General features: G+C 39.1%; 2 protein-coding genes and 1 long non-coding RNA gene across 4 annotated transcripts in view; 1 reads left to right on the top strand and 2 right to left on the bottom strand.

Moving 5' to 3' along the window:
- Window positions 1-6,879: 6,879 nt before the first annotated feature.
- LOC126376331 (uncharacterized) lies at window positions 6,880-9,614 on the bottom strand. The gene is made up of 3 exons (XM_050023664.1): window positions 9,470-9,614; window positions 8,918-9,043; window positions 6,880-7,413 (listed from the first exon to the last, which is right to left on the bottom strand). Exons 1-3 carry the CDS (start codon window positions 9,509-9,511, stop codon window positions 7,258-7,260), a joined length of 324 nt encoding a protein of 107 aa, XP_049879621.1. The 5' UTR covers window positions 9,512-9,614; the 3' UTR covers window positions 6,880-7,257.
- Window positions 9,615-10,356: 742 nt separating this feature from the next.
- The window catches only part of LOC126376196 (protein strawberry notch), a 40,582-nt gene continuing 24,162 nt past the window's right edge, over window positions 10,357-26,776 (bottom strand). For both annotated transcript variants that reach the window (XM_050023435.1, XM_050023436.1), the window contains 12 exons: window positions 26,093-26,299; window positions 24,955-25,115; window positions 23,954-24,144; window positions 21,669-21,745; window positions 20,695-20,883; window positions 19,805-19,977; window positions 19,117-19,228; window positions 18,568-18,710; window positions 17,753-17,934; window positions 16,509-16,680; window positions 15,776-15,923; window positions 10,357-14,821 (listed from right to left, as the gene is read on the bottom strand). In XM_050023435.1, coding sequence (XP_049879392.1) covers window positions 14,715-14,821; window positions 15,776-15,923; window positions 16,509-16,680; window positions 17,753-17,934; window positions 18,568-18,710; window positions 19,117-19,228; window positions 19,805-19,977; window positions 20,695-20,883; window positions 21,669-21,745; window positions 23,954-24,144; window positions 24,955-25,115; window positions 26,093-26,299 — 1,862 coding nt within the window. In that variant the 3' untranslated portion in view covers window positions 10,357-14,714. The remainder of the gene's footprint in view (window positions 14,822-15,775; window positions 15,924-16,508; window positions 16,681-17,752; window positions 17,935-18,567; window positions 18,711-19,116; window positions 19,229-19,804; window positions 19,978-20,694; window positions 20,884-21,668; window positions 21,746-23,953; window positions 24,145-24,954; window positions 25,116-26,092; window positions 26,300-26,776) is intronic.
- Window positions 22,322-24,827, top strand: LOC126376342 (uncharacterized). The gene is made up of 3 exons (XR_007567703.1): window positions 22,322-23,117; window positions 23,260-23,370; window positions 24,818-24,827. It is a non-coding gene; the product is annotated as an uncharacterized LOC126376342 (long non-coding RNA).

Raw genomic sequence — 26,776 nt, 5'->3', positions numbered from 1 at the left:
GTTCAATACGATCTACTCTGAACCGGCGTGCGTGTATGAAACGATTGATGAATGTGGAGGAAACGAGAGAAGTGTGTCGGGAGCGAAGCAAATGGAACTCCCTAGTCTCTGGGAGATAGGTGAGTTTATGTATGTATAGAACGGTAACTCTCCGAGCCGCACCAATTTGTACCTACAGCCAAAGCAGCTTAGAAGGAGAACACATGTGCTGTGTCTCGTTCGCACTTAAGCGCCAGGTTGCACACGGTGAATAAGTGTGTATGGAGTGTCCGGGGTGTAGCACAAGACAGGAAAGTACATACTTCCTATTGCAAAGTACTAAATACGTAATATATTGTGACGGATTGTCAACGTTACGTCTGTCATAACAAACCGATCCCGAAACCCACTTCCGTAACAATGTATTCGTCCAAATATGGACTAGATTGTATCCTTACAATAACCGTCTTACCTGTGGTCTTATCAATAAAAAATAAGCGGTGAAGAGATTTTATAAAAGTCAAAATAACGTCCCAACACCAAAAAGCGAACATGAGTTTTGATATCCAGCTGGCTACCACAATGTCTCAAAAGTGGATACACTGGTTTTCTAGACAATGATTTTTTTTTGAATGATGAGTTTCAGAATGTTGCCATAGGCAAAAAAGAGAGCTGTAATAGTTTCATTGTCGTTCTAAAATATTATACGTCTATTATACTTAGTCCTTGTGAACGTGTGTATAAGTATTTGACAGCCAAGCAAAATTGGATCCACTTGGCAGATTCAATCACAGACCAAGTAGAGATGCTACGCATGGATTCAATTGATCTTTGCTTGGTTGTGAAATACACACAGCTTGTTTATTTTTATTAATAAGGCGGTTGGAGGTGGTGAGTATAATCCATATGTTTCCAACGTACACAAAAAACACTTATAAAGAAGCATTCCCGCCAAAATTCGCACAAAAGAAACTCGTATGTAATAACCATAAAACTTTATTAAAAAAAACAAATATCCAGTTCCTAAAAAATTGGGGGCATAAACAATCCCAGACAACACTAATAGTATAAAACGAACGTAGACAAAATATTGTGATATCTCGCGGGGCTGGTACCACCCGACTAGAGACTAGAGTAATAGATAGGATAGCGTGCGTATTGTCATAGTTGGACATCGAGATTGCTATACTTGGTACAAAAACCTGCAATTCAAAATGTACTAAATAGCTGAGCAGTGACAGCCCTAGGGGTGGTGCGAGGTGTGCGACCGCATCTGACGCCGAATTAGGGGGGGGGGGGGTGTGTGTGTCAAAATCAACCAAGACTGGTCCACCCTGGCCGCAAACTAACTTCATCGGGTTAGATTGCTGCTACATTGAACACATACCGGGTGGCTGTTAAGACAGTAGTTAAACAAAAACTTTACAAAAAAAGTTATTATAAAGTTAGTGATTATTTGGAAGATATGAATGCATGGGATTAACTGTCTGAGAACTGATATTAGGCAGCTAAATTATGTACTCAATTGTATAAATATTTTATGTTTATTTTTATATTTTTTTTAAAGAACGTCTAGGGCCCTGTGCCGAGGTTTTTCTTGCAGCTTATTTTCCCCGGCTATACAGGTTGTGAGAAGCTGCAGTAGTTTTAGGCGGATGAGACGTTCGTTATGTAAAAATTGACGATTCAAAGTGTAACTATGTTACCTACTGAATAAAGATATTTTTGAATTTGAACATTATTAAAAGATAAGTAAGTACATTTCCGTGGCCGTAAACGGGGGGGGGGGGGGGGGGGGGGGGGGCATACAGGGATGGGGACTCGCACCACCTAAATATTTCGCTAGGGCCGCCACTGTAGCTGAGAGTTCACAACTGAATTGTCAGCAAGGTACGGTCACGAGCATTAATATGTATACACTTTGGTACCATGTCACATTAACTTTTTCACAAATTGAACTGTAAGTGTCACTCACTAAATGTCAAATATGTTAGTGCGACAGAGTCCTAAAGTAAGTACATTATATTGCTCATGACTATACCCGTCTATTCGAACACCCGTATTCTAAGTGTTAACTTGAGCCTTCTTCAATTCCGTCCCTAGTTGAGGCAACCTTAAAGATGTGGGACCCTGGCTCAGAACAATAGATGATGTAATTGTAGCGGTGATCGAAATTATTATTTGTGTCACAAATAAACTAAACTAAATGAGCTCTACATATTTTAGCCACTACTTGAAAGTCTCGAGAACCTACAAACAATAAAAAATATTATAAATCTTTTCTATTTTCTTCAGGTTTACTCTGGGTCTGAAGTCACGACCTCTTTATGTTACAAATAAACATTTAAAAAACTTTTTACATTTAAATAACATTTAAAGTAGGAAGTTGACAAAAACCTGAAAAAAATAGAAAAGATTTATAATATTTTTTATTGTTTGTAGGAATTGTAGATTCTCTAGATCTTCAAGTAGTGGCAAAAAGGTGTAGAGCTCATTTAGCTTAGTTTATCTATGACAAAAATAATAATTTCCATCACCGAATGGCACTGACACTTACGCCATCTATTGTCGCCGAGCTTAAGACTCCGAACTCAGCTCAAAATCGGTATTCTCATCGGTATTGGAATGCCAAAATGCTGAGCTGAGTCTGAGTAAAGGAATTTTCGAGTAAACATCTTTAGACTAGTAAGTATAATACAAAAAATGTGTTAAATGTCAATGTTGCTAGTTTACAAAGAATGCTTCAAAATAAGCTTTATCGTAAAATAATAACATCTTCAGTCGTTACAAAGTTATATTCTTCTTTGTATTTAAGCGTTCCGGTAATACTATTTTTTAGCAGTTATTAAATACAGTTGTAAACTCTCAGTCAAATTAAAGAAGTTCACACAAGATTACAGATGATATCCAAATATCCTTATAAAAGAAAAAGTAACAAAAATATAGCTTGACATCGTATAATTTAAATAGTACGTAATCACAACACGGATAAATCTGCAATTTTAGTATATTAAATTGTGCTAGAAATGGACGTGCTTAAAGTTCAAAATGTATTATTGTGTAGTGATGTGCCGTTCTCGGAAAAGTTCCCAAAGTCGAAATGTTCCCGTTGTAAAAACTCTTTAATAGTAAGGACGCTGCTTTTCTTTCTCTAATTGTTCTTGTACTCTGGTTCTATCTGCCTCAAGGTTAGGTAATAAAGTAAATGTAATATCAGAATGCGTCAGTCTGAGGACAGACTGACAACAGGATGGCCGAGTGTAGGAATGGCAGGCTGAATGAAACGTAACGCAAAGGTGTGTGAAAGAGAGAGCGACGAGTGAGCGAGAGAGGAGAGAATTGCGGAATGACAGTTAAATGGCGGACGGTTGTTTGAATAAGAGAAAAGTACAAAATTATACGTTTAAAATAAAGTTAAAGAAATAATGGTGCTAATTCCTGTAAATACCATCTAATTTTATTTTAAGTTATATCTGTCATTTTCTTATCCGCCGAAAAGGAAAGGGACGGGTAATCAACAAGCATAAAATTTATAGAACACACGTCAATTTTAAGCGCAAATCTAAACCAACCGTCTAAAAATTTTACATCCGTCAATAACCCGACACAGTTAAGTAGACAGCACGTCAAACGGATTGCATACCAGCGACGTACCTTTTGATTCGCCCGGGTTATTCATTCATTCACTCATTCTTCCTAAAATTAAGAGCTGTGAATCATCCGTCCCTTTCCTTTTCGACGGATATGAAAATGACGGATATAACTTTAAATAAAATTAGGCGGTGTCTGCAGGAATCGGGGCCAATAATCGTTTCCTTCATGCCCTATCCCACAATTTTTTCTTTAAGTTTAGCGCCTTTTTCTACCGGGAACGTTCCCAAAGTGGGAATATTACCGGGAAGAACACATCACTGGTTGTGTAGTTACATTATAAATTAGGTATATATTTGAGAATTAAATGTTAAGTAATAAGTTGTTATGAAATAATATTAAGATGTAAGTACGTAGTCGTTACAAGTCATGTCAGGGGCCTTTGGCGGCTCAATAGTATCCCCGACACCAGGGTTGATGAGGTTGGTAATCCACCTCACAACCCACACGATAGAAGGTGAAGTAACATTGATGAAGAGACTTGGGCGTAATTATTAGTCATCCTATTCAACACATCTAAACGTAGGTATATATTTACTTGATCTAATCTTGAGCGGTTACGTAACCTACGGGACAATATCCGCGCTAAATTTCACTATATCTATAGACTACGAGTGACTTTTTCATATAAAATATATAATTTTATATAACAAAGTCGGCAAGGGAGCTAACGTGTAAAATTATATCAAAAACCATAGAGGGTCTATGCTAACTTGTCAACGACGCTACAGACACATAGGCGTTATTTCAAGGAGTAATCAATTCGAGTTCATAATTTCGCGCTCTATCCACTCTTTGGTTTCCCCAAACATGGGTTACATCATAAATACATTTTAGTTCTAAGCAACACGTAATTCATTAAAATAACCGCCACAATGCCACGCGCGCAAGCGACTAAGGTATACTTGGTAATTTAGACTAAGCGACTTAGACATAGTATCAGACATGTATTTCCCTTAAAACTAGTGATTTGAAAACTTTATAAAGAGGTAAATAAAATACATTCGTTTTGAACGAACAAGATCGCCGTGAACTAAGGGTTGAACTACTCTCGAATTCTACGTCTTCTATCCTTGTCCATCACTCAAAACTGTCATTTGCTAGAGCCAGAGTGCGACCACATTGTCGCTCTAGCAAATGACGTTTCTGAGCGACAGAAAAGGACAGAGACATAGGGAAGTACAATGCGTTGCCGCCAGGTGTAGTTTCAACACAAAGTAGGCCTGTGATTGGCTGTTCGTTTCCACCAATCGCATGCTTCTGTCAAGTCATTGCTACGTACGATTTGTCAATCGACACTTTGGAGATTCGATCGATATTTCTACCTCTTTATAAAATTTTATAAATGAGACAATCTTTCATGCATGTGCATTATGATATGTGCATAAAATTTGCTAAATGGTGTACTATAAACTGTTGTGCTACTTACACTATTATATTATTTAAAATAATAAATGCATCGCTGAACATCCATACGTGCTACTAAATAATGCGACAGCCATCCTTTGAATACAATACAATACAATAGGGTAGATTCCAACTAGTCAAATTTATTACCATTTACTAAACGTCAAAACACGAAATTACTATGAAAGTTGTATAAAAATGTGTATTACATTTTTCTTTATTAAAATTCATAAATAAGTTAAATAAGAATAAGAAAACGTTTTTGTCACCTTTAGACTTTTTCTTTAGTCTTTTTACAGTAATCAGAATTTCATAATTTATCTTTGTCCTAGGGAACTACCCAATAATATCGAAAAACAGCCAGCCAAGACTACAAAAAGAAAAGTTCCCTTTAGAATACAACTAACTCTTTAATTTTATTATCTTGTTCCAAGTCTAGAGTAAATTCGTTCCAATTTTAGCTTCCGTTAGAGCTAACAAATTGACGATTAATTTTGTTTTCTTAGGTTTACAAAGAACTGAAATTATTTTTGTTTTCGAAGACATTTTCAAATTCATTCATTTCCAACATTCACATAGCACCAACTTACAGTAATACTTTAGTGTCCTAGGGGGGTGTCCTACGCGCAAATTTCACTATTAAAACTAAAACAGTCACATTCAATGTCGACTAGCTCAAAAGTAAAAAGTACTAAGCGCCTCACACACAACATTGAAAATTAAAACTACGTATAAATGAAAAACGGCATGCAAATGTGTCTAATATCTTAAGATGTCGTTGATTTGGCTTTTTGCGTTATATATTGTATATACCAGATAGTGTTATGATGCTTAGTATGATATTAGTACTAAATACTTTGAACATGGTTGGTCACCGCCAAATCTCGACATCTTAACGCCACATTTTCAGCATAACATGACATAACCATCGTGTGCAAGGCTTCAACTACTATTAAACTAACTCATATTCTTTGATGCACAAGAGCTCAGGGGGGTTAAAATGGCCACATCTAAGCAATTCATCTAAGAAAGCAATATTGCAATTCGACATTTGCGCAAAAGTAAGTGCGCAATGCTAACCAATGTCACTTAGCAATATTGCTTTCTTAAATGAATTGCTTCGATGTGGCCATTTTTACCCCCCGTGTACTAAACGTGAGTTTAAAACAACTTTTGAATATACATACAATTTTTCTGAGTATACAAATTAGTACCCAGCCAGTTGAACATTTATTCAAATACTATTTATTTATTTATACAAGGTGTTAGTGACATCGTAACGAGAAATTTGAGGGATGATTTAGACCATGATTCTGAGTTGATATCAAATTGAATTTTCCGTCGTAAAAGTATGGAACTGAAAATAATTAAAAGAAACTAATATTTTCATGAATTTTCCGACGGGAAATTCCACTTGATAACAGCTCAGAATCATGGTCTGAATCATCCCCCTCAGTGTTCGTTACTATGTCACTAACATCCTGTATAGGTAATTCTTCCAAAAATCAATTCGCGATACAGTCACGTCGAAACAAGTACTTTAAAAACACATTTTGTACTTCGAGCTCCACATTATATGAGATCATTTTTACGTTTCATTACTTTGATACTTACCACACTTTACTTTGACACGAGTATAATCTACATTACTTGTACGTTACTCTAAATATTGGCACATAATTATATTCGATAAATTCAATTCTATAAGTTTCACTATTGGGGCACTAATGGATCTTTTAGACAATTTAATTTGTGTTTGTCATTCTCCTCTCATGTCATTTGAAAGTAATTTCCTATATAAGAAACAACAATTTAGAATTTATAATAACAATATCCCTTCAGTCAGTAACACATAACAATTCGATTTTAATTTAGAACCGTTTTCTTTAGAACTTCATTCAACTCTAGGCCACAATTTAACATTAATAATGAATGCCTCAAATTTCAGGCCCTGAATACATATTTTACATTTCTACAAAGTAACAATATTGTGAACAAATCGAACAGCTAACGAAACATCTGTATAGTAGCCGATTATGTAAATACCCAGAAATTAATACTTTATGTGAATCATTCTTCAACTTTGACCATTATTATTTTTATTTACGAGACGGTCAAAGTTGTCATAAAACATCAATAAGTATTACCAGCAACTTTTAAATTAGCACCGTAAAACGTCACCAAGGTACTGAGTGACATGAGAGGTTCATGTTGGTCGGTTCAGCGCTGGGGTGAGACCGCGGCGAGGCGCTGGCGCAGGCGCGCAAACTTGCCGTGCACGAGGCGCAGCTGCGAGCGCAGCTTGCTTGACAGCTCGCGCTGCAACGCCTGCACCTCCACCAGCTCACGCCGCAGCTGCTGGTAATCTGACCGCACCTGCATATATGTTGTATGCTTTAGTAACATAAACATTCAACCTTGCAGCCAAGACTGTTTTGTTGTAGCAAGACTTTTGTTGCCTGTAGGCAATAAACAATTTTATTGTGACTTCGTAAAAGACCATCGCATTTTAGGTTTATAAACCTACTTTATAACAAATGTGATGGGTCTTTTTATGACTTCAACAATGTTTTTATGTTTTCTTGCGCGATTATAAAATGTTTTACGAGTTTGAAAATTTAAAGTATTCAAACTGTTTGATTTGATTTACAAAACATGTCTTGGTCGCACAAATAATTTGATAGCACACAAAGAAAAATCCTTTCTAGCGATATGACATGACTATGGTTCACACCATATCTTGAAGTATAGTTTGTGTGAATGTGATTCAAACAAAACTTGAAACTAAACATAGAAAGATAAAGCATTGAGGAGATAGAATAAAGGATAAAGTTTGTAAAATAATACATTGATATTGTAAAACTATTATTTAAATATTTTTTAAATATTCCCACATCTGCGGTTCTGGCAACGAATATTTAGAAGCCCTAGATGCAAGCGTTAGTGAAACACCGGGCCCTTTTTGGAGGGCTTTTGGAAATATTCGGCTTAAACTTTGTACCACATTTAAGCCTCCTTTCTAATACCAAGCATGATTATTACAGCTTACGATTTTTCATTGAAAAATTTGAACATTAGATTATTGTTTTTCTTAATGACCTCATTAAGTTTCCTTTTTACCTCGTTATTGATTTAACATGCATAATTTTGAACATAATACACAAAATAATATGTACATTTAATCTGAAAAATGGCAAGCTGTAAGCAACATGACGTCATACACTAATATTGTCCTGACCTTTTATCAACACTATAATGCAAGGGGCTGAAAACAAACATTATTCTTTTACAACCAATTATATTATCTTCAATACCTACTATACTTCACAGCTTTATATAGAGAAGTATGTGAGTAACCATGTTATCATGTAAAAATTCTTAGCAAGTGTTATTTGTGAATCACTAACAGGAAACAAGTGTGTTAAACAATCATGAGAGAAGTAATGTTAATAAAAGCCATTCTTTGCTGTGAATTCATTATTAGATACTGGCAAACCCTAGAGAAATAGTGTAAGGAATGGTGTTTCTGGGGACTCAGAATGTAGAGGAAAGTAAAAAAATATTTTTGGTAAAATTGTGCACCAATTTATGCTTTAAAAATACCCTATTTTCGGATAACACAATTTAATTACACAAAACATACATAATTATGAATATACTATTATTTATATTATATAATATTTCAAATTACTTATTGTCAAGCATAATCATTACAATGTTCAATACACTTTCTCTTTCTTTGTCTACCCTGATAGAGATAATGGGTGTGAATATTGTATTGTTAACCAACCAACCATTAGTAGTTTGATTATATTTCGTTAATATGCTAAATGTCATACGGCAACATAGAAGCAAGTGGGTTAAAACAGACACTCCTCACCTCGGAGACAGATTTGAGCAAGTTCATGACACACTGCTCCTGGTTGTCCACCGGTACCACCAGCTGTTTGTCACCATCTTCCAGCTTCCACGCCATCAGGTCAAGCTGCTCATCCGTTTGTTTCACCTTTATATAAATATTACTAATAGGCATCACGGTTCACATATATAAATCTTGAAGTATTAATGTTAGTGTATTGTCTGCATGTGCTGGCACCAAATTAAAATACCTAAAGGCATACTTAATTTATCGAGTCTCATTATTCGGCCGTTTACACCGACTAAGTAAACACGAAAACAAACAATCTGTTCCCAAGGCGTATTTTCTGTCTAATAACAACTCATTCACTCATGCCTATTTCAATCAAATCCCGTATACTTTTCAGCTGACATTTACAGCAGCTGATAGTTAATAGCTTGACCCTTTTATTGGACCATGAAATGGAAATTGTTTTACTATTTATAGGGAAGCGGCTGCATGACCTAGTTCTGTGGACCGCTATAAAACCGTTCTAACGCCGCCCACTACCCGTATATGGCACTTCCAACTCACCGTTTCTTCTAGGTCTTCCATCGTAATCTCCTTTTCAGTCATGTCTACTAAAGAATTTCGATGTTTTCACTACAATCTAGGAGGTAATTTAGAAATCTTTGAGCACAGCAACCATTTTCACCACAGAATTTTCAAATACTGAATTTGATTGACATTTTCAAATCAGTGTTGCTAGAATCCATAGCTGAATGACCTCGTTTTCATACTTTATAAATTATTTCACAGATACACAAAAAGTACTTATGCTAAAAATATGAACTGGCGTTAAAAAACAGTTTTTGAATCAATATTGATTAAGTATTGTAATAGTAAAATAAAGAAATAATACGGACAAGAAATCATTTTTATTGCCTTATCTCATATTTCAAACTTAAGGATACCCGCTGACTCTTATCGCCGCCTGAAACTATATACTTGTGTACTAATATTGTCATAATAAAAAGACTTAAATACCATAGTATTTAAGGTGATTTCAGTAAAAAAAACATTTTAAACTGCTTACATTCGGGGAAAAATATTTAATTTGGCAACTATTTCCTGAAGGTCAAATTAACGTTCCATTTCACGCAATTTAGATTGGTTTATTTTAGATCACAAATATATAATGCAGATATGAGCCCATATTCCTTAGTAGAGTGGGCTGGGCAGGCGACACATGTCATCTAAAAATAATGATAAAAATAATCACGTTAATCTCTATTTTCGCCAAGGACTATAAGGCTGTTGGGCTGGTGAACTGGGAGGTTAAAATAGCCATATCGAAGCAATTCATCTAAGAAAGCAATATTGCTATTTGACATTTGTTTGCATTGCGCACTTGTGTGTGGCCTTTTTAACCCGCCTGATCCATTCAAAGGATATCAAAGAACTATAATAAGACACCAACATCATATATATACATTTATTTATGTCTTTTTACTTCAAAGACAGATACAGATGAGATGGGAGTGAGTGTGACATAGAATTTATTATAATTGTATACCTATCATGATATCGGTGACTCGTACCTGTAACATTCGCCGATGACATCGACCACAATATTTTTTTACTTTTTAACATTTTCTATTGTATCTTACGTCTAAACAAACATGTGTAACTCTATAGTTAAATAAATCACATCAATACATCGGGATCTATTCGAAATTATCAAAGTATGTATGACTAACTATAAACGGCTTGAAACTACCAATACAAATCGTTAACGTTTTTGATGAATTTAATTGATATTGCACATTATTTTCGATACAATCCTTGTCTTAAATTTGTTAATACGATAAACATACAGTAATATTAGTGAAGTGTTTCCAATATTAAAACAAACGTTGCGGAATACGGTTGATTAACAAAATTCAACTAGAAGTAACATAATAATAATTAAATAATCAGTAAAATCTACGATATTTGTACAATATTAAAATTTGATTATTTCGTATACATTAGCCTACAAAGATAGGTCCTGTCCTTCTGTCATGCCGTCAAATAAAATAACCAACATCTTATAACACAAGAGCGTGTTCACAACAACTTGGTTTTACGAACGAATATTCTAATACCAAATACGTACAGATACACGTTAAAAAAAAAAGTGAAAGTGTACGCCCCAATCTCGTACAATCAAGCCATTGTGAAAATATATTTGAAATGTTTATCGCTGTTAAAAAAGTCAAATAAATTTTAATAATAATAGTTTTAGATAAGTAACTAAAATCATCTTATGCACTAGCATATGTAGATCACTTTCAGTAGACTACATAAATAAAATTAAAACTTATGCAATGCCAGGCTCCTGGCGCCCCTTCCGAACATTACAAATACATCTACAGCGGCGGCCCTAGGCGGTGCGAGCGGTGCGACCGCACCGGGCGCCGAAATAAGGGAGGAAGGGGGAGGAAGGGGGCGGAATGGGGGAGGGGGGGAGGTGTCAAAATCAACCAAGACTGGTCCACCCTGGCCGCAAACTACCTTCATCGGGTTAGATTGCGGCCACATAAAACTCATACCTGGTGCCGTAAACAATATTTTTAAAAGACTTAAACAGGTAAATTTCGATGGACGTAAACTGGTCAAAAAAAAATTGTATTTTAAGGGGCTGAGGGGTGCCACATTGAGGTCCGCGCCACCTAAATATTTTGCCAGGCCCGCCACTGTACATCTAGATATTCTTAATCTCGCAGTCTAGGAAAACTATGCTTATTCTTAGCGACTGGAAAACTTAGCAAAAATATAGCTAACAATATAAAATCTATTTATTAATCATCTTGTTTTTATGTGTATTAATTAAAAAAGACTGGATCGTATTTTCCTAGACCACAAACGCGAGTAACACATTAGCACTACATAAATAATACCATGTCTTAGCTAAGTTTGGGTTATTGTAACGAACATTCGGAAGTGAGCTTACGGGTGTCACCGCACGCCATATTTGAGTTTGAGCTTCACGCGGTTAGAATTGGGTAGTTTCCTAGGTATAAGATAAGATAAATTATGAAATTCCGATTACTAAATAAAGACAGCTCTTCTTCTATCGTGTGGGTTGTGAGGTGGATTACCAACCTCAGTAACCGTGGTGTCAGGGTTATTATTCAGCCGCCAAAGGCAGAGAAAGACAGATTTAAAGTGAGAAAAAACGTATTTTTTTTTTCTATTTAACTTAATAATGAATTTTAATATAGAAAAATGTAATAAAAAATGCGACATTTTGACAATTTTTTTTACAAATTCCATAGTAATTTCGTGTTTTGACGTTTAGTAAAAAGTAATTGATTTGACTAGTTAGAAACTACCTTATTATCACTAAACACAAAATCAACACTGTTGCAAGTGTCATGATCACGGTACTGCCAAAATATCGGGGAGTCTCATGTGTGAATGTTCGCGGAACGGTCGACTATTTATTTAAAATTGATCAAAATGTGAATTAGGTTCGTTATGAAGTTATGAAACTCTTAGGTGTGAATCACCGCTAACGGAAACAGTAAAGTTATGGATGAATAAAAATGATTATTATATTTTTCAATATGATTATTTATTGTCCAAATTATAATTTTGACTACACATTTTCATAGGCCGTTTATTAGGTCAACAATCCACACTACTAATAACATGTATCCACTTTAGAATCCTGTCGCACTGTCATATTTGACATTCAATGAGACTTACTGTGAATGTGACATGGGTATCATAGTTTATACATATTAGTACTCGTGACCGTACGTGTAACGTCGTGCAGTGACACCGTAATGAGTAATGATAAGTCAGTCGCGCGCCGTAATTGACTACGTTCGAGACCCGGTTCGCTCGCAGTCGTAAGGCCATACATTTCCTATACTACACTCCTCGAGGCGTATACGGACCTACCACCCATCCCGAATAACACATTAGTCTCGTATCTGGCAGACCATATAACAAAACCAGGTATGCTCAATCCTTTGACAAGCGACCATTGCCAGCCCTTTGATGACGTAAGTGTTACCATTGTGTTACCATTAAATTGGTATCTCCATCATTCCTAGGTAGTGATTTTTGTTATTGAAAATAGTATTTATTCACTTGTCATAGACATTAAAAATATTAAAACTGTAAGTAAATCTTTTACTATAAGTTCAATATTTCCTTGGAAAGTAAATTAAAATTGACATTGATTTTTTTATTTTTGACACTGGTCGTGGGTAATTTCTTTTTTTTACGAAATGGCAACGCAAGGCGGGATGACGTCAGCTGGGCTAACCTTGAAATGTTAGCTGTCACTTTTGAGCATACCTGGTTTTCTTATACCATGTGGCAGACGAACCATTGTCCCGTCTGCATACAAACTTAACCTAATTTTAGTTGGACTGCTCTTAAACTACTGCCGTCCTCCACTTACAATAAGTGCAAGAAAGGGATACAGCTATTTTAGTCTTGTCAAATTAAGTTAAAATGAAGTTAGGGGTTGCTTGAAAAATCCTTTGCAATTGAGATGAGTTTGTCCTACTGACCTCCATTAGTACAAGATCGTATTGTTTTAATGACTTAGAAATAGTCTGCGGGCTTACGAGTAAGCAGTATATAACCATAAGATACATAGTAACTTTGCATATTGTAATTATCCTAAAATTTTGTCATATTTTTAATTTTTTGTTTGCTCTATTAGAGCAAGACTTTGGCTTTGTTAATTTACAAGTTTTTGAGTCTTTTTTACATCTCTAATCAAAACTTTAATTTTATTTTCAAAGTTCTTATAGCTATAGAATAATTTTTTTCTAGAATAAAGTTTATAACATAAAGAAATACGCATTGGCAAGAAGGTAGAAAGAGTATTTAAAAGTATATACTTTCTTAATTATTGGTAGTGTGCTGTTACTAACTAGCTTATTGCACAAAATAGACTTTATTATATTTATTTTGTTTTAATAAAAGTATATTTTGTGGGTCACATCAAACAACAAATTAGAACAAAAACAACTTTTCACGAGAATACGAGCGACCGGCCATTCTGACGATCACTAATCTATTAATATCGAAGTAATTATCAATAACATAATTTACAATCGGTGAAAAATATTTTTCCTTCTAATATTCGGGTGACGAATATCTAACAGATCATTTGATAAATTTATATTTCGTGTTCCGTATACGCCCCGCATCGGACCAACATCGATCCATGGTCCCGAACTAACTTTGGGTTCAAAAATATCCGACTTATCTATAGATTAGTATCGGCAATATCCAATATAAAAGAGGTATCGAACTACCGGTTAGGAAAATGAAATACATTATTATGATACATAAATACTCCGTTTTACAATCATTAACTTCAAATAGAAGTACGATGCACAAAAAACTCTTAATTCCGCGTATACAAGATACATATAACATTTACGTCCTAAAATAGCATTCCATTTTCCCATCAGAAACGTATAAACTTCACCGAACAATCGACAATTCAAGAAATAACCAGTTAATTCCACGAAAGAGGACATACCATGGAACAATTAGTATAATTGAACAACCGGATAATTATACTGATGCACCTGTAAATTATAACGATGAATTGGTTGATTATAATCAACCGTTTAACTATACCGATCAACCGGATAATTCCCCACAAAAACCGGTTATTTTCACAGAACAACCGGTTACTCCACCGAACAACCAGTTAATACCATTGAACACTCCATTTATACCGGATATTTCCGAAATTTAAGTCCTTTCATGGAACCCTTACACGTAAAAGAGGAACTGTAACAGGGTCCGGCCGCGGCGCTCACTTGAGGCCGTCCGCCTGCTCGAACGTCTGCTCGTTGACTGACACCGCGTCCGATGATAGAGCCTCCTTCAGGGGCTCCACGCAGTTCTTTGGAATCATCGTACCTGGAAAATTAATACATAATAATATATACATAAATTGCCTATATACGTCCCATTACTGGGCACAGCCCTCCTCTCAATCAACCGGAGGGGGATATGGAGCATATTCCACCACGCTGCTCCAATGTGGGTTGGTGGAGGTGTTTTTACGGCTAATAGCCGGGACCAATGGCTTAACGTGCCCTCCGAAACACGGAATTGTCTTACTTTTTCAACAATCAGGTGATTCAAGCCTGAAAAGTCCTTACCAAACAAAGGACAGTCTCACAAAGTGATTTCGATAATGTCCCCATCGGGAATTGAACCACTAGACCACGGAGAAAATTAATAATAATGATAATATTTTTTATTCAGAAAAAAACATTACTTGTAACTGTTTACAAACAATCACCTTCGAACAAAGTATTGGGACATATTTTAACTGTTATTCGACGGTCTTACAAGATTAGCTGTAACTTCTGCACTAGGCTAAAGCCCGTATCGCAGAAGTCACGTTCAAACGTTTTACTAAATTTTTACGAGTATTTAGATATTTTGCAAGTGAAAGCACCGCTAGTGGTTAAAGGGATTTATTTATTATTAAGCACTCGAGTATTGCCCAGCTGCTGTAGCCCAGTTGGTAGAACGCTTGCCTCTCACTTTGAGGTCGTAGGTTCGAATCCAGCACACGCCTAAACCAATGATCATAAATGATTATCACGTGCTCAGCGGTGAAGGAAAACATCGTGAGGAAACTCATATTCCCGAGAAATGCATTTTCGGAGGTATGTGACCTAACCTGTATTGGGCTGGTTTTCCCTTCGCGGGTTGGAAGGTCAGACAGGCAGTTGGTTCTGTAAAAATCGGAGCTGTCTAATCTTCAGGTTAGGTAAGCGGACCCTGTGAAAAAGGGGATAATGCTAGGGTGATGTTTACTCGAGTATTGCCGACATAGTTGAGGTGCGTGCGCGTACGTACCCACGATCTTGAGCCCGTCGTCGGTCTTGATGCGCACGACCTGCATCTTGTTGAGCTGCGAGCGCGCGGCCAGCACGGCCTCCACCCGCGCCCACACGGCCAGCACCGAGCCCGCCAGCACGTGGTACGTGCGCCGCCGCAGCCCCACCTGCACGTATTTACATTTGCTAGTTCAATACCCCGCCGGCCGAGACCAACTGGAGTACGATTTCCAAGCGAAAAACGCGTGTAAACTCTACTCCAATACGTCCCAGACGGTGAGGGTCTGGAGTAGGATTTCTGGGTTAATATGCGTTAAAATGTGCTGGAAATCCTCATTCAACTCTTCAGCCTCGCGTGACGTATTGGTATAGGATTTCCTACTCCAAAATATCACAGACCGTGACGAACTGATATCAGTTTCTCAGCGTGAAACTGGTACTCTAGTTATGAAGTAATGTAGGTTTCTGGCCATAGAATATATGACCAATAACAGGCTAGTTTTCAACTAGTCAAATTAGTTATTAGTTACTAAACTTCGAAACACGAAATTACTTTGGACTTTGTAAGAAAAAGCAACCTATGACGTCATAGAAAAACGTGACATAATGTAGTACGTATTATTACATTTTTCTTGATTAAAATTCATAAAATAGGTTAAATAGAAAAATGAAAGTGATCAGAATTTCATAATTTATCTTTGAGCTAGGGAACTACCCAATAGTACATAGTGCGGCGTCGGTTAAGCACGTACCTCGCAGTCGGGGTTACGACACGAGTTCCGCCAGTAGGCGTGGCTGCAGACGCGCGTGGACGCGGCGTACTGCGCGCGCCACGAGGTCTCCGCCTCCTCGCTGCTCACTTTCTTGTACTTCTTCTCGAGCTCCGCCAGAGACTCCAGTCGAAGCTGCAGTCCTGTGTTCGGCCTGTGGATGATCATGTTATTCATAAAGATACGTCGACAAATTATCGAGCCGTGATAGCCCAACTGGAAGAACGTTAGACTCTCATTGTGAGGTCGCAGATTAGAATCCCAGAACGTGAAAGTTCCAGCAAAAATAACCAAAGTTGGTATCAAGTAGTGTGTAGTATAACCCGTGCGAATTCCCTTGTCACTTCGTTAGTATACCACCTCCTAAAAGTGAGTTATCTCCTTTATTCCTCCAGATCATCTCACCAGTACAGCTGCAACATTTGGTTCTTCTTAGAGAGCTTCTCCTTCTTGGTTGATCATTTGCAGGACAGATAGTTTGTAGCGCGTCATTTTCGCGTAAGTTAGTATCAGGAGTGTAGTGTAACCCATGCGAATCCCCTAGCCACTTCGCAAATATCCACCTCCTAAACTCCTAAATTCTGATCCCTAAGATAAAGGTTCTTCCTAGTTCAGAGAATCATTTCTTTTTTGCATCTCCATTACAACCTATGCAATTGTATTTTTCTTTCACTGCAGTTATTTGTAATAAATAAATAATTATTTGTATGTCGTTTCCATATGTCGGGCCTATGGAGTCCCGGAGTTTTGGAAGGCGTGCGTGAGGCCGAAACCAATACGTAGAGGCCCTTGTCATATCACTACATATTATAAAACAAAGTCGCTTTTTCTGTCCCTATATCCCTATGTACGCTTAAATCTTTAAAACTACGCAACGGATTTTGATGCGGTTTTTTTTAATAGATAGAGTGATTCAATAGGAAGGTTTATATTTATAATAACATCCATTAAATAGTGGAGAAATACTGATGATGTGATGTCGTAAATAATTTCATCTTTTACCTTTTATTTTATCTTTTTTTTTGCTCTAGAGCAATAAGGCCGCCCAAATTGTACTGTATTCATGTGTTATGTCTGATTGTTTAAATGTAGTTCTGAGCAATAAAGTATATTTGATTTGATTTGATTCTTCTGCATTACACCCGAGCGGAGCCGGGGCGGGTCGCTGGGTATTATTATAAACGTGAGTCGTGTATAGTATAACATTCCCCCGAGTCGTAACTCACCTGTACAGCTGGAACATGTGGTCCTTCTTAGAGAGCTTCTCCTTCTTGTTGGTGATCTTGACGGCGACGGCGAGCACGGCCGTGTACTTGTTGTTGCGAGCCTGCAGCGACAGGTAGAAACCCTCCTTGGTGCCGCTGATTTCAGACCACTTCTCCAGAGCTTCTGTCCAGTCCATGCCGCGCTGTCCGGGGATAACACATGTATAAGTCATAAGTGTGTAGTTTGTGTGTGTGTGTGTGTGTGTGCGCAAGTCATTATTATTATTACTAGCCCACATCAACCCACTGCAGGGCAAAGGCCCTTTCTTCCACTCCTCCCGATCTTGGGCTCTCCCTTTCCAAGACGTCAACACACACACACACACACACTTTCCGACCGAGAAAAAGATAGCGCGACGAGTTGGATGCATTTCATAAGTAAGGTGACTTATATTATAAAATGCTAATCAAGAAAATGGAAGTCAGTCTAAGATGTTCTTTTTTTGGCGAATAGAAATGGCGGGAACCAATCCGCAATGGAGCGCCGTGCTCCAGAAGCGAAAGGCTCCTGTTGAGAAGAGGCTTGTGCCCAATCATCACCTCGTTTTTCACAGGATCCTTACTTAACCTGAAGATTTAACAGGTCCGGTTTTTTTTCAGAAGCTACTGCCTGTCTGACCGTCCAACCCGCGAAGGGAAAACCAGCCCAATACAGGTTAGGTCACATACCTCCGAAAATGCATTTTTCGGGAATGTGAGTGTAGGCTTGTGCTCAATGATGCGATGTATGTAGCCAAGAAATATAGTAATATCCGGGCAAGGAAGGCAGCCCGTACCTCGGAGTGCACGGCGTGCAGCTCGACGGGCGCGCGGCCGGTGGCGTGCCGCCGCAGGAAGCGCACGCAGCGCACGCGCCGCACCGACTCGCCCGCGCTGCCCAGGTCCAGGATGCCCAGGTCGAAGCGCCCGCTGCGCTTGGCTGGGGAAAGACGATTTACGATTACTTCACATAAACTACATTAGGAACTAAATAAGATGACGGTTATGATGATATGAACGTTGTAATACATGTAAAGAGAAAATTAAATAGAGAATGTCTGACTCGGACGAGACTTAAACCCGCAGCTCTTGTCCGGCTGGGACGCGTGTTAACCATTACACTCGGTGGTCGGTGATGATTGACTTACCTGACACCGTAAGACTCATCATATCCATCTTAGGATTTCACATCAGGAGTTACAAGTTGTCTTCTACCCACCCCATTACGAAATTATATAGTGTTGTATAATAATATACTATATGTCATACATGTGTGTGTGTGTGCGCGCGTGCGTGCGTGCGTGCGCATGTGTATGTGCGTGTGTAGCAATATGTGTATGTGTTACCTTGCTCCATGACGGCGGTGAGTGTGTCGGTGAAGTACTTGAACAGTCTGTTCTGCAGCTCCACCGGCATGCCCAGTATCCTGTTCAGGAACTTGGACATGTTGTTGTAGTCCTGGTGGCAGACACATTAATATCAACAAAAATAACAAACAGTGTACAGTCATGAGCAATATCATGTACCCACTTTAGAACCCTGTCGCACTATCATATTTGACATTCAATGACACCTACGGTTTAATTTGTCAAAAAAGTTAATGTGACATGGTTTCAAAGTGTATAATACATGGGCGTCGTCTGAGAGGAAGAATATTGAAAGGATTAATCGACCCTAGTGGGTCGATAGCGATAAGCGCTGAATGAGCAATCGTCGACCACGCCGGCGGGGTCGGTATCGGGGTTCTGAAGTGTTTGGTGTCGCGAGCTGATTGACTGCCTCTATGGCTAGAGTAATCGGGTCGTCGGGATCGTATATTACGTCCTTCGGACGCCGATACTTGTCAGTACCGTCCCTAAGCGGGATGTATTCGGAAGCCGCAACTACCAGGGGATTTGGGTGGTGCGGAGCAGAATCGAAATAACGAACGTCTCATCCGCCTTAAACTACTGCAGCTTCTCACGAAGACTTCTAATCAGAAGAGATTAGATCCAAAAAGCTAGGGCAGAGTAAATTGGTCCCACTTGCACATACCTTGTCTAGCGAGAGCACCCCGGGCGCAGTTTCACTATTGACGATGAGCCCGACGCCGACCAGCGCAGAGGCTACGTCCTGGAAGAAGTCTCCGCCGTAGTCGCGCGGCGGCGGGACCAGCGGCGACTCGTACTTCATTATGGCGCGCATCACTGCTTCTAGTGCTGTTCGACCTGGCAACATAGAAAAAAGGTCAAAGATCACAGTCTATACGTCTGCGCTGGATGGGAGTACAAGCACACAATGGGTTGGGGATATAATTATGTCGTTTTGCCGATTGGTGCTAATATGTGAACCCAAATAAGTCATGTCGTTCTTTCAAAATACGAACAAAATCACGTGTCAAGCATGTTAAGGAAAAAACAAACTTATCAATTTCGACAAATGTTATTGAATACATCGATAATTTTATTACGTTGTGCCTTGGTGCTGCTTGTCCACACTGGAGTCGGTGGTGACGAATCTTTTGGATCATAAAAAACACTTCCTAAAAGGACCACTTCAAAAAAGATCTACCTTCCGGATCCGAGGTAAGGGATATACTCTGGAATGTCCACCATTATATTACCTGTTAATGTCTCCAAGTTTATTTCCCACTCTAGTGGTTTGAGCGGTGGGCTCGCGATTCGGAGGTTCCGGGCTCAAATCCCAGTGGGAACATATCACAAAAATCACTTTGTAATCCCTAGTTTGGTTAGGACATTACAGGCTGATCACCTGATTGTCCGAAAGTAAGATGATCCATGCTTTGGAAGGCACGTTAATCTGTTGGTCCCGGTTATTATTTACTGTTGTAAGTAGTCGTTACATGAGTCATGTCTAGTAACCCTGCCAGGGTTGATGGGGTTGGTAATCCACCTCACAACCTCGATAGAAGATCTCCCACTCACCATACTTGTTGTCGATATTGAACTGGCTGAGGTCGCGGGTCTCCGTGGCGCGCCTGTCCCCGTGCGTGAGCGCCCCGAGCGACTCGAGCCGCTTGGCCACGGTGGACGCGAAGCGCCTCTCGCCCGCCAGGTCCGATATCAGGAATATGTACTCCGGTGCGTTCACTTGATTCGATCGGTGGGTACGTCCTTTAAGGAAATGTTATGGTACATGAGATTCAATATTCTTCATGTGCATACTATGATGGTGTAATTTTACTTACTTACGCTTAAATACTTACCCTTAATTGTATAAGTTATGTACGCCGTAATTGTCATATATATCAGTCACAATAGCGTAACCTTCTAACTGTAAAAATGTTTTAATGTATGTGATTACTGGGTGAGAGCCTTCAGCGCTCCCCATTTGTCCGGCCAAGTAGTTAATGCAATCTGCGGCAAATCTACAATAAGTCACGTCAAAAAAAAATGTATGCGATGTGGCTGTACTTTATAAAAAAAAATGGTGCACAAGTTGGTAAGTAAGGCACAACAAAATACAAGTTTAAAAGAGGAAAGGAACCTTTTCAAATTGTAACATCAGTGTCATTAAGATATTCACTAGTGCTGTAGTAACATTTATTAATTAGAAGTTCTTCTATTTTTGTTTTAATAATGATTTTGTGACTTTATTCTTATTTTAGATGCAGAATGACTAGTTCAGTACAATCAATGACTATATTTCAACAAAGTACAGTAGCGTTGTGACGTTCATTAGCATAGTGACGTATCAGTCGAGATACTGTTCCGTCTGAAAGTAGGTAAACGCTTTAGAGCTATAGAGAAATTGATAATGACCCACTAAGATCTTCTTATTGATTTTAGCTATAAATATAATCAGATTGAAGCATATATATTTTTTTAAAGGAGTTCGATTTTTTAGATACAAGTACAACAGAAAAAGTAGTGATGGCTAACCAAACAAAGTAGCTTACCAAATTGTTGTATAGCCCTATCTGCCGACCACGGCAGCTCTAATGTTATGTGCACTCTTCGCCTTTGGTTTCTTGCTCTGTAAACAAAACGAAGAAAATCAGGCAAAGTTAGATGAATACTGTTTTTCTAAGAACTGGAGGTTGGTCGATATTGCGTTTGAAACCTAAATTTAATTAGGGGCAATCACAGTGTCTGTAACCTGGAACCTGACAGAGGGCAGCAGTAACTGTCAGTACTATTCAGAGACGCAGGACAGGAGTCCTAGTACGGCTTTGTAATAGACTACTCTGGGCTCCATCCCACTTGCGTCAGACAGAGTACTGCGGGGCGCAAGGCAAGAGGAAAACCACTGTCCTATTTTTCCCTAAAAAAGTAGCATGGAAAATGTTGCACCGAGTGTGGCTCTTAAATTGATGATGATGATGAATAAATTTTAACAGATTTTAAAAAGGCCTTAAGTTTTGAAGGGTTGTTTAAAGAAACGCCAGGTCAAGAGTATTCTAAACCGGCGAGCATGCATGAAGTCTATGAGGAGAGTGGAAGACGCAAAAGTGGTGTGTCAGGATCGTAGTAAGTGGGATTCCGAGGTCTCTGCCTACCCTAACGGGAAATAAGCGTGATATTATAGAGAATAGAATAGAAAAAGTTTATTATAAAAGGACGCCACACACAAAAAAAAGTCAACAACATCATATCAAATTTCCACTAAAACAATTACAAAAAAGCAAGACGGATGTTTGTCGAAATGACCATAAGGTGGTGGTGGACGTCCTGAGATAAAAGGGCCTCACTCAGCACAAGTCGCGGCGTGAACCACGACGCTGGTATTATGTGGACCCTGTTAGGTGACGCACGAACATCGTATTCCATAAACATGTGTTAATGGTGTGTATATTCAAATTCAATTCAAAAATATACATTATAATATATACCAAATTATTTTAATAGAATTAGAGTGTACATAGACAAATATTATCGCAAAGATGTATACGTAAATACTTAAGGTTAGAATAAAAAAGAAAGTTATTAATATAGGTAAAACTAGTAAACAAATGTAATAATATAAACAAATACGAATTCCATGAATGTGTATTGTGTAGTCTGTCTTAGTACCTATCTATCGCGCGCGCCGCACCCCGATTCTAGCTCGGTCGGTAAAGTAGTTTGGTTACTACTAGTACTTACTTATAAACAAAATATTTTTTTCCATTCGACCGCCGCGCTGCCGAACGGGCACGACGTGTTCCCAAAGTAAAGCGAAATTATAAATTTGTAATAGAATTGCGTATATTAATTAAAAAGAAAAAATAAAGTGAATCAAATAAAGCAAATATACATTAACCAAATAAGAAACAATAAATTAAGTACGTCCAGTACACTCAACAACATCCAAAGTAAATAATGGAAACGTGCAGTCGTTTGAAAACCCCAATAAACAAATCCATGAGGTAAGCCAAAACAAAATATAGTGTTTTATGCTTAATGTACCCACCTATACCATCCACTAATATTGAATAAGTACGCACTTTTTATTTTTGATTGACGGACAGTATAATTAAGCCTGTGTATAATATTGCCATTACTTTTCAGACCATGCAAACATTACCCGACGGAAAATAATAATAATCATGACAAAGGTTGTGTCGCCGCATCCAGCCCGCTAGGAGGACTGCGCCACGTTGACGTGTCGAAACCAATTAGGTAAAATATTAAATGTATTATTAAACAGAACGACTAGTTCTGTACAATTAGTCACCAGTGTTGTGAGGATTATTATTAGCATAGTGATGTATCAGTCGAGATTAGGTCGATCAATTCTTATCTATCAAACAGTGGTGCTAATTCCTGCAGACGCCATCTAATTTTATTTTAAGTTACACCTGTCATTTTCTTATCCGTTGAAAAAGAAAGGGACGGGTAATCGACAGGCATAAATTATGTAATACACGTCAATTTTAAGCAGAAATCTAAAACAACCATCTAAAAATTTTACATCGGCCAATACCGCCAAGACCCGACAGAGTTAAGTAGACAGCACGTCAAACGGATTACATACCAGCGACATACCTTTTTGATTCGCCCGGGTTATTCGTTCATTTACTCATTCTTCCTAAAATTAAGAGCTGTCAATCATCCGTCCCTTTCCTTTTCGGCGGATAAGAAAATGACGGATATAACTTAAAATAAAATTAGGAGGTGTCTGCAGGAATCGGGGCCAGTATGTATGTAGATTTAAAATAAGTGGGTTTTCAATAAACAGCTGTAAATTTTGGAAAGTACTCGCCTCCTATCACTCTGCAGCGAGATACCGCTGGAGGCGGCTTCCGAGATGATGGCCACATCCTTCTCGCCGTCCATGAACCGCTGCTTCTCCGTCAGGTTGAGGGTCTCCAGCGGCACGTCTGCTTCCGAACGACTCTCGTAGAGGATCTGCCCGTCTTCCGTCTGTACCACCCGCCCTTTGCGACCTGTCATCTATATTGGACAATATATTGTTAACATCTTTGGCTGTGAGTAGTTTTACATGGATTTCCACGCGGACAAAACGTTTTAACCTTGACCACCAAACCAGAGGAAACTCACTCCGAAGTTCCTCGCCCACTATACCGTTTCTGAATGGTGGGTATTTGTGATTAATCTGTGTGTAAGTCACAAGTTGATGAATAAATACTTTGTCCCTCTCTATCTTTAGCTCGCAATGGAACAGCTGCCTCTGTTGTGGGGCCTTTGGCGGCTCTATAGTAACCCTGACACCAGGATTGATGAGGTTGGTACTCCACCTCACAACTCACACGATAGAAGAAGAGTGAAACAGCGTTTGAGTTTTCTAGTGAATTCTCAAAAACGATTTATACTTGATGTGTCAAGTAGCCTATCGCTGATGTTGTTATGGTGAGCTATCGGATATCAGCTTCCGTGGTCTAGTGGTTAGGTTAGAGCGTTAGGCTCACAATCTGGAGGTCCGGGTTCGATTCCCGATGGGGACATTGTCGAAATCACTTTGTGAGACTGTCCTTTGTTTGGTAAGGTCTTTTCAGGCTTGAATCACCTGATTGTCCGAAAAAGTAAGATGATTCCGTGCTTCGTAGGGCACGTTAAGCCGTTGGTCCTGGCTATTAGCCGTAAAAATACCTCCACCAACCCGCAGTGAAGCAGCGTGGTGGAGTATGCTCCATTCCCCCTCCGGTTGATTGAGGGGAGGCCTGTGCCCAGCAGTGGGACGTATATAGGCTGTTTATGGTATATATCGGATATCATTAGTAAATAAATAAATGATTATCGTACCTCAGCGACATTCTCGGTGCCGCCGAGTTCGTCGACGAGCTGGTCGAGCGTGTTGGGTGGCAGGCGCTTGCCGAGCCGCTCGATGGCTGCCAGCAACTCCTCCTTCATGCTACACGCGCGCTCTATGGCCGATCGAGGTGGTGGTTGGTTACGGGCCGGACCTGGAAGCATACAATACGAATCATTACTCGTCATCATCATCTTCTCCGTAGCATTATCATGTTTTACAAAGGGTCCGCTTAACTAAACTGAAGGTTTGACAGGTTGGGTGTTTACAGAAGCGACTGCCTGTCTGACCTTCCAACCAGCCTAATACAGGTCAGGTCACATATCTCCGAAAATGCACTTCTCGGGAATGTGGGTTTCCTCACGATGTTTTCCTTTACCGCGAATAATGTATGATCAATCATGAATTCGAAAACAAATTCGACAATCATTGGTTCAGGCCAGGGCTGGATTCGAACCTGCGATCTCAAAGTGAGAGGCGCAGTTCTACCGACTGTAGCCACCACGGCTTTTTAACACGTAAAATCATAAAAATGGGACATTTGTTCTTATCTAAGTCTACTTTGAGATTTATAGAACTACAATCAGCGGACTCAAAATCGGCGTGCATGCGTGAAGTCTTTGATGAAAGTGGAAGAAGGGAAAATGGAGAATGCTACACCGACAAGACCGTGGCTCTTAAATTAGTGATGATGAAGAACTGGAAGTTGAACGACATTGTGTTTGAAACCTGAGTTTTGTATAATAGTAATCATTTTTAATAGATTTTTAAAAAGGGTTTAAAGGGGTGTTTAAAGAAAGACCACATCGAAGCAATTCATCTAAAAAAGCAATATTGCAATTTGTCATTTACGCATATAAAAGTAAGTGCACGATGCACACAAATGTCAAATTGCAATATTGCTTTTTTAGATGAATTGCTTTGATGTGGCCATTTTAACCCCCTAGGTCAAGAGTACTTTAAATGATGAGGAGCGTGGCAGACGCGAGTGGTGTGTCAGGATCTTAGTAAGTGGAATTCCATGGTCTCTGCCTACCCCAACGAGAAAATAGACGTGATTTTATGTATGTATTCACTAGATCAGCCAAGGTGGAAGGTGATAACTTTATAAGCCGTTCAAGGCGTTCTTACCCAAATACAGTCCGTTAGTCCCGACAGGTGTCCCCGTGAGGCTGTGCCCCCCGGGCGCCGTCACGGTCACGGTGGCAGGCGCGGGGGTGCTGTTCTTGCGCTCGAACATCGTCTCGATCTTGTCCTGCGTGCTCGAGGCCTTCTTCTTTGGAACTGTTGGTTTCTTCTTCTTGAGCGGTTTCTTCTTCTGACGCCCTACCCACGGGTCTGTTGGGAGAAGACTTCGTAGTACAAACATTCTGGTACCTCCAGCATAGAATAGAGAATAATGCTACGTATAGAACTGTTCATTGAAACGTAAGCTCCTCGACATGTGTATCCTGCCGATCCTAACCTACGGTGCCCAAACATGGTCACTCACAGCTTCTCAAAAGTGGGCACGGGTCGTTACTCACTGGATACCTCAGGGCGGACATAGAAGTCGCGGAAGACCGCGTAAAAGATGGTGTGACGACCTCAATACTAATCGGAAGGACTGGCCGGAGATCGCGCTGAGTCGAGAGGAGTGGAAAAATCAAGGGGAGGCCTTTGCCCAGCAGTGGGATCGTAGAGGCTAAATAAGATAAGATAGAACAGTAACTCTCCGCCGATCCCACCCCTCTGCGTCTTATTTTAGTCTTGAATGGTAGTAAGGAGTAAGGGGGAGCGTAAGGGCTGTCTGTCTCGCTCGCACTTGCTTTAAGG

The sequence above is a fragment of the Pectinophora gossypiella genome, chromosome 20 (genome assembly GCF_024362695.1).
Source record: "Pectinophora gossypiella chromosome 20, ilPecGoss1.1, whole genome shotgun sequence".
NCBI classification, from domain to species: domain Eukaryota; kingdom Metazoa; phylum Arthropoda; class Insecta; order Lepidoptera; family Gelechiidae; genus Pectinophora; species Pectinophora gossypiella.
Note: the sequence above shows the minus strand (reverse complement) of the source record. Positions and strands in the feature narration are given on the sequence as shown.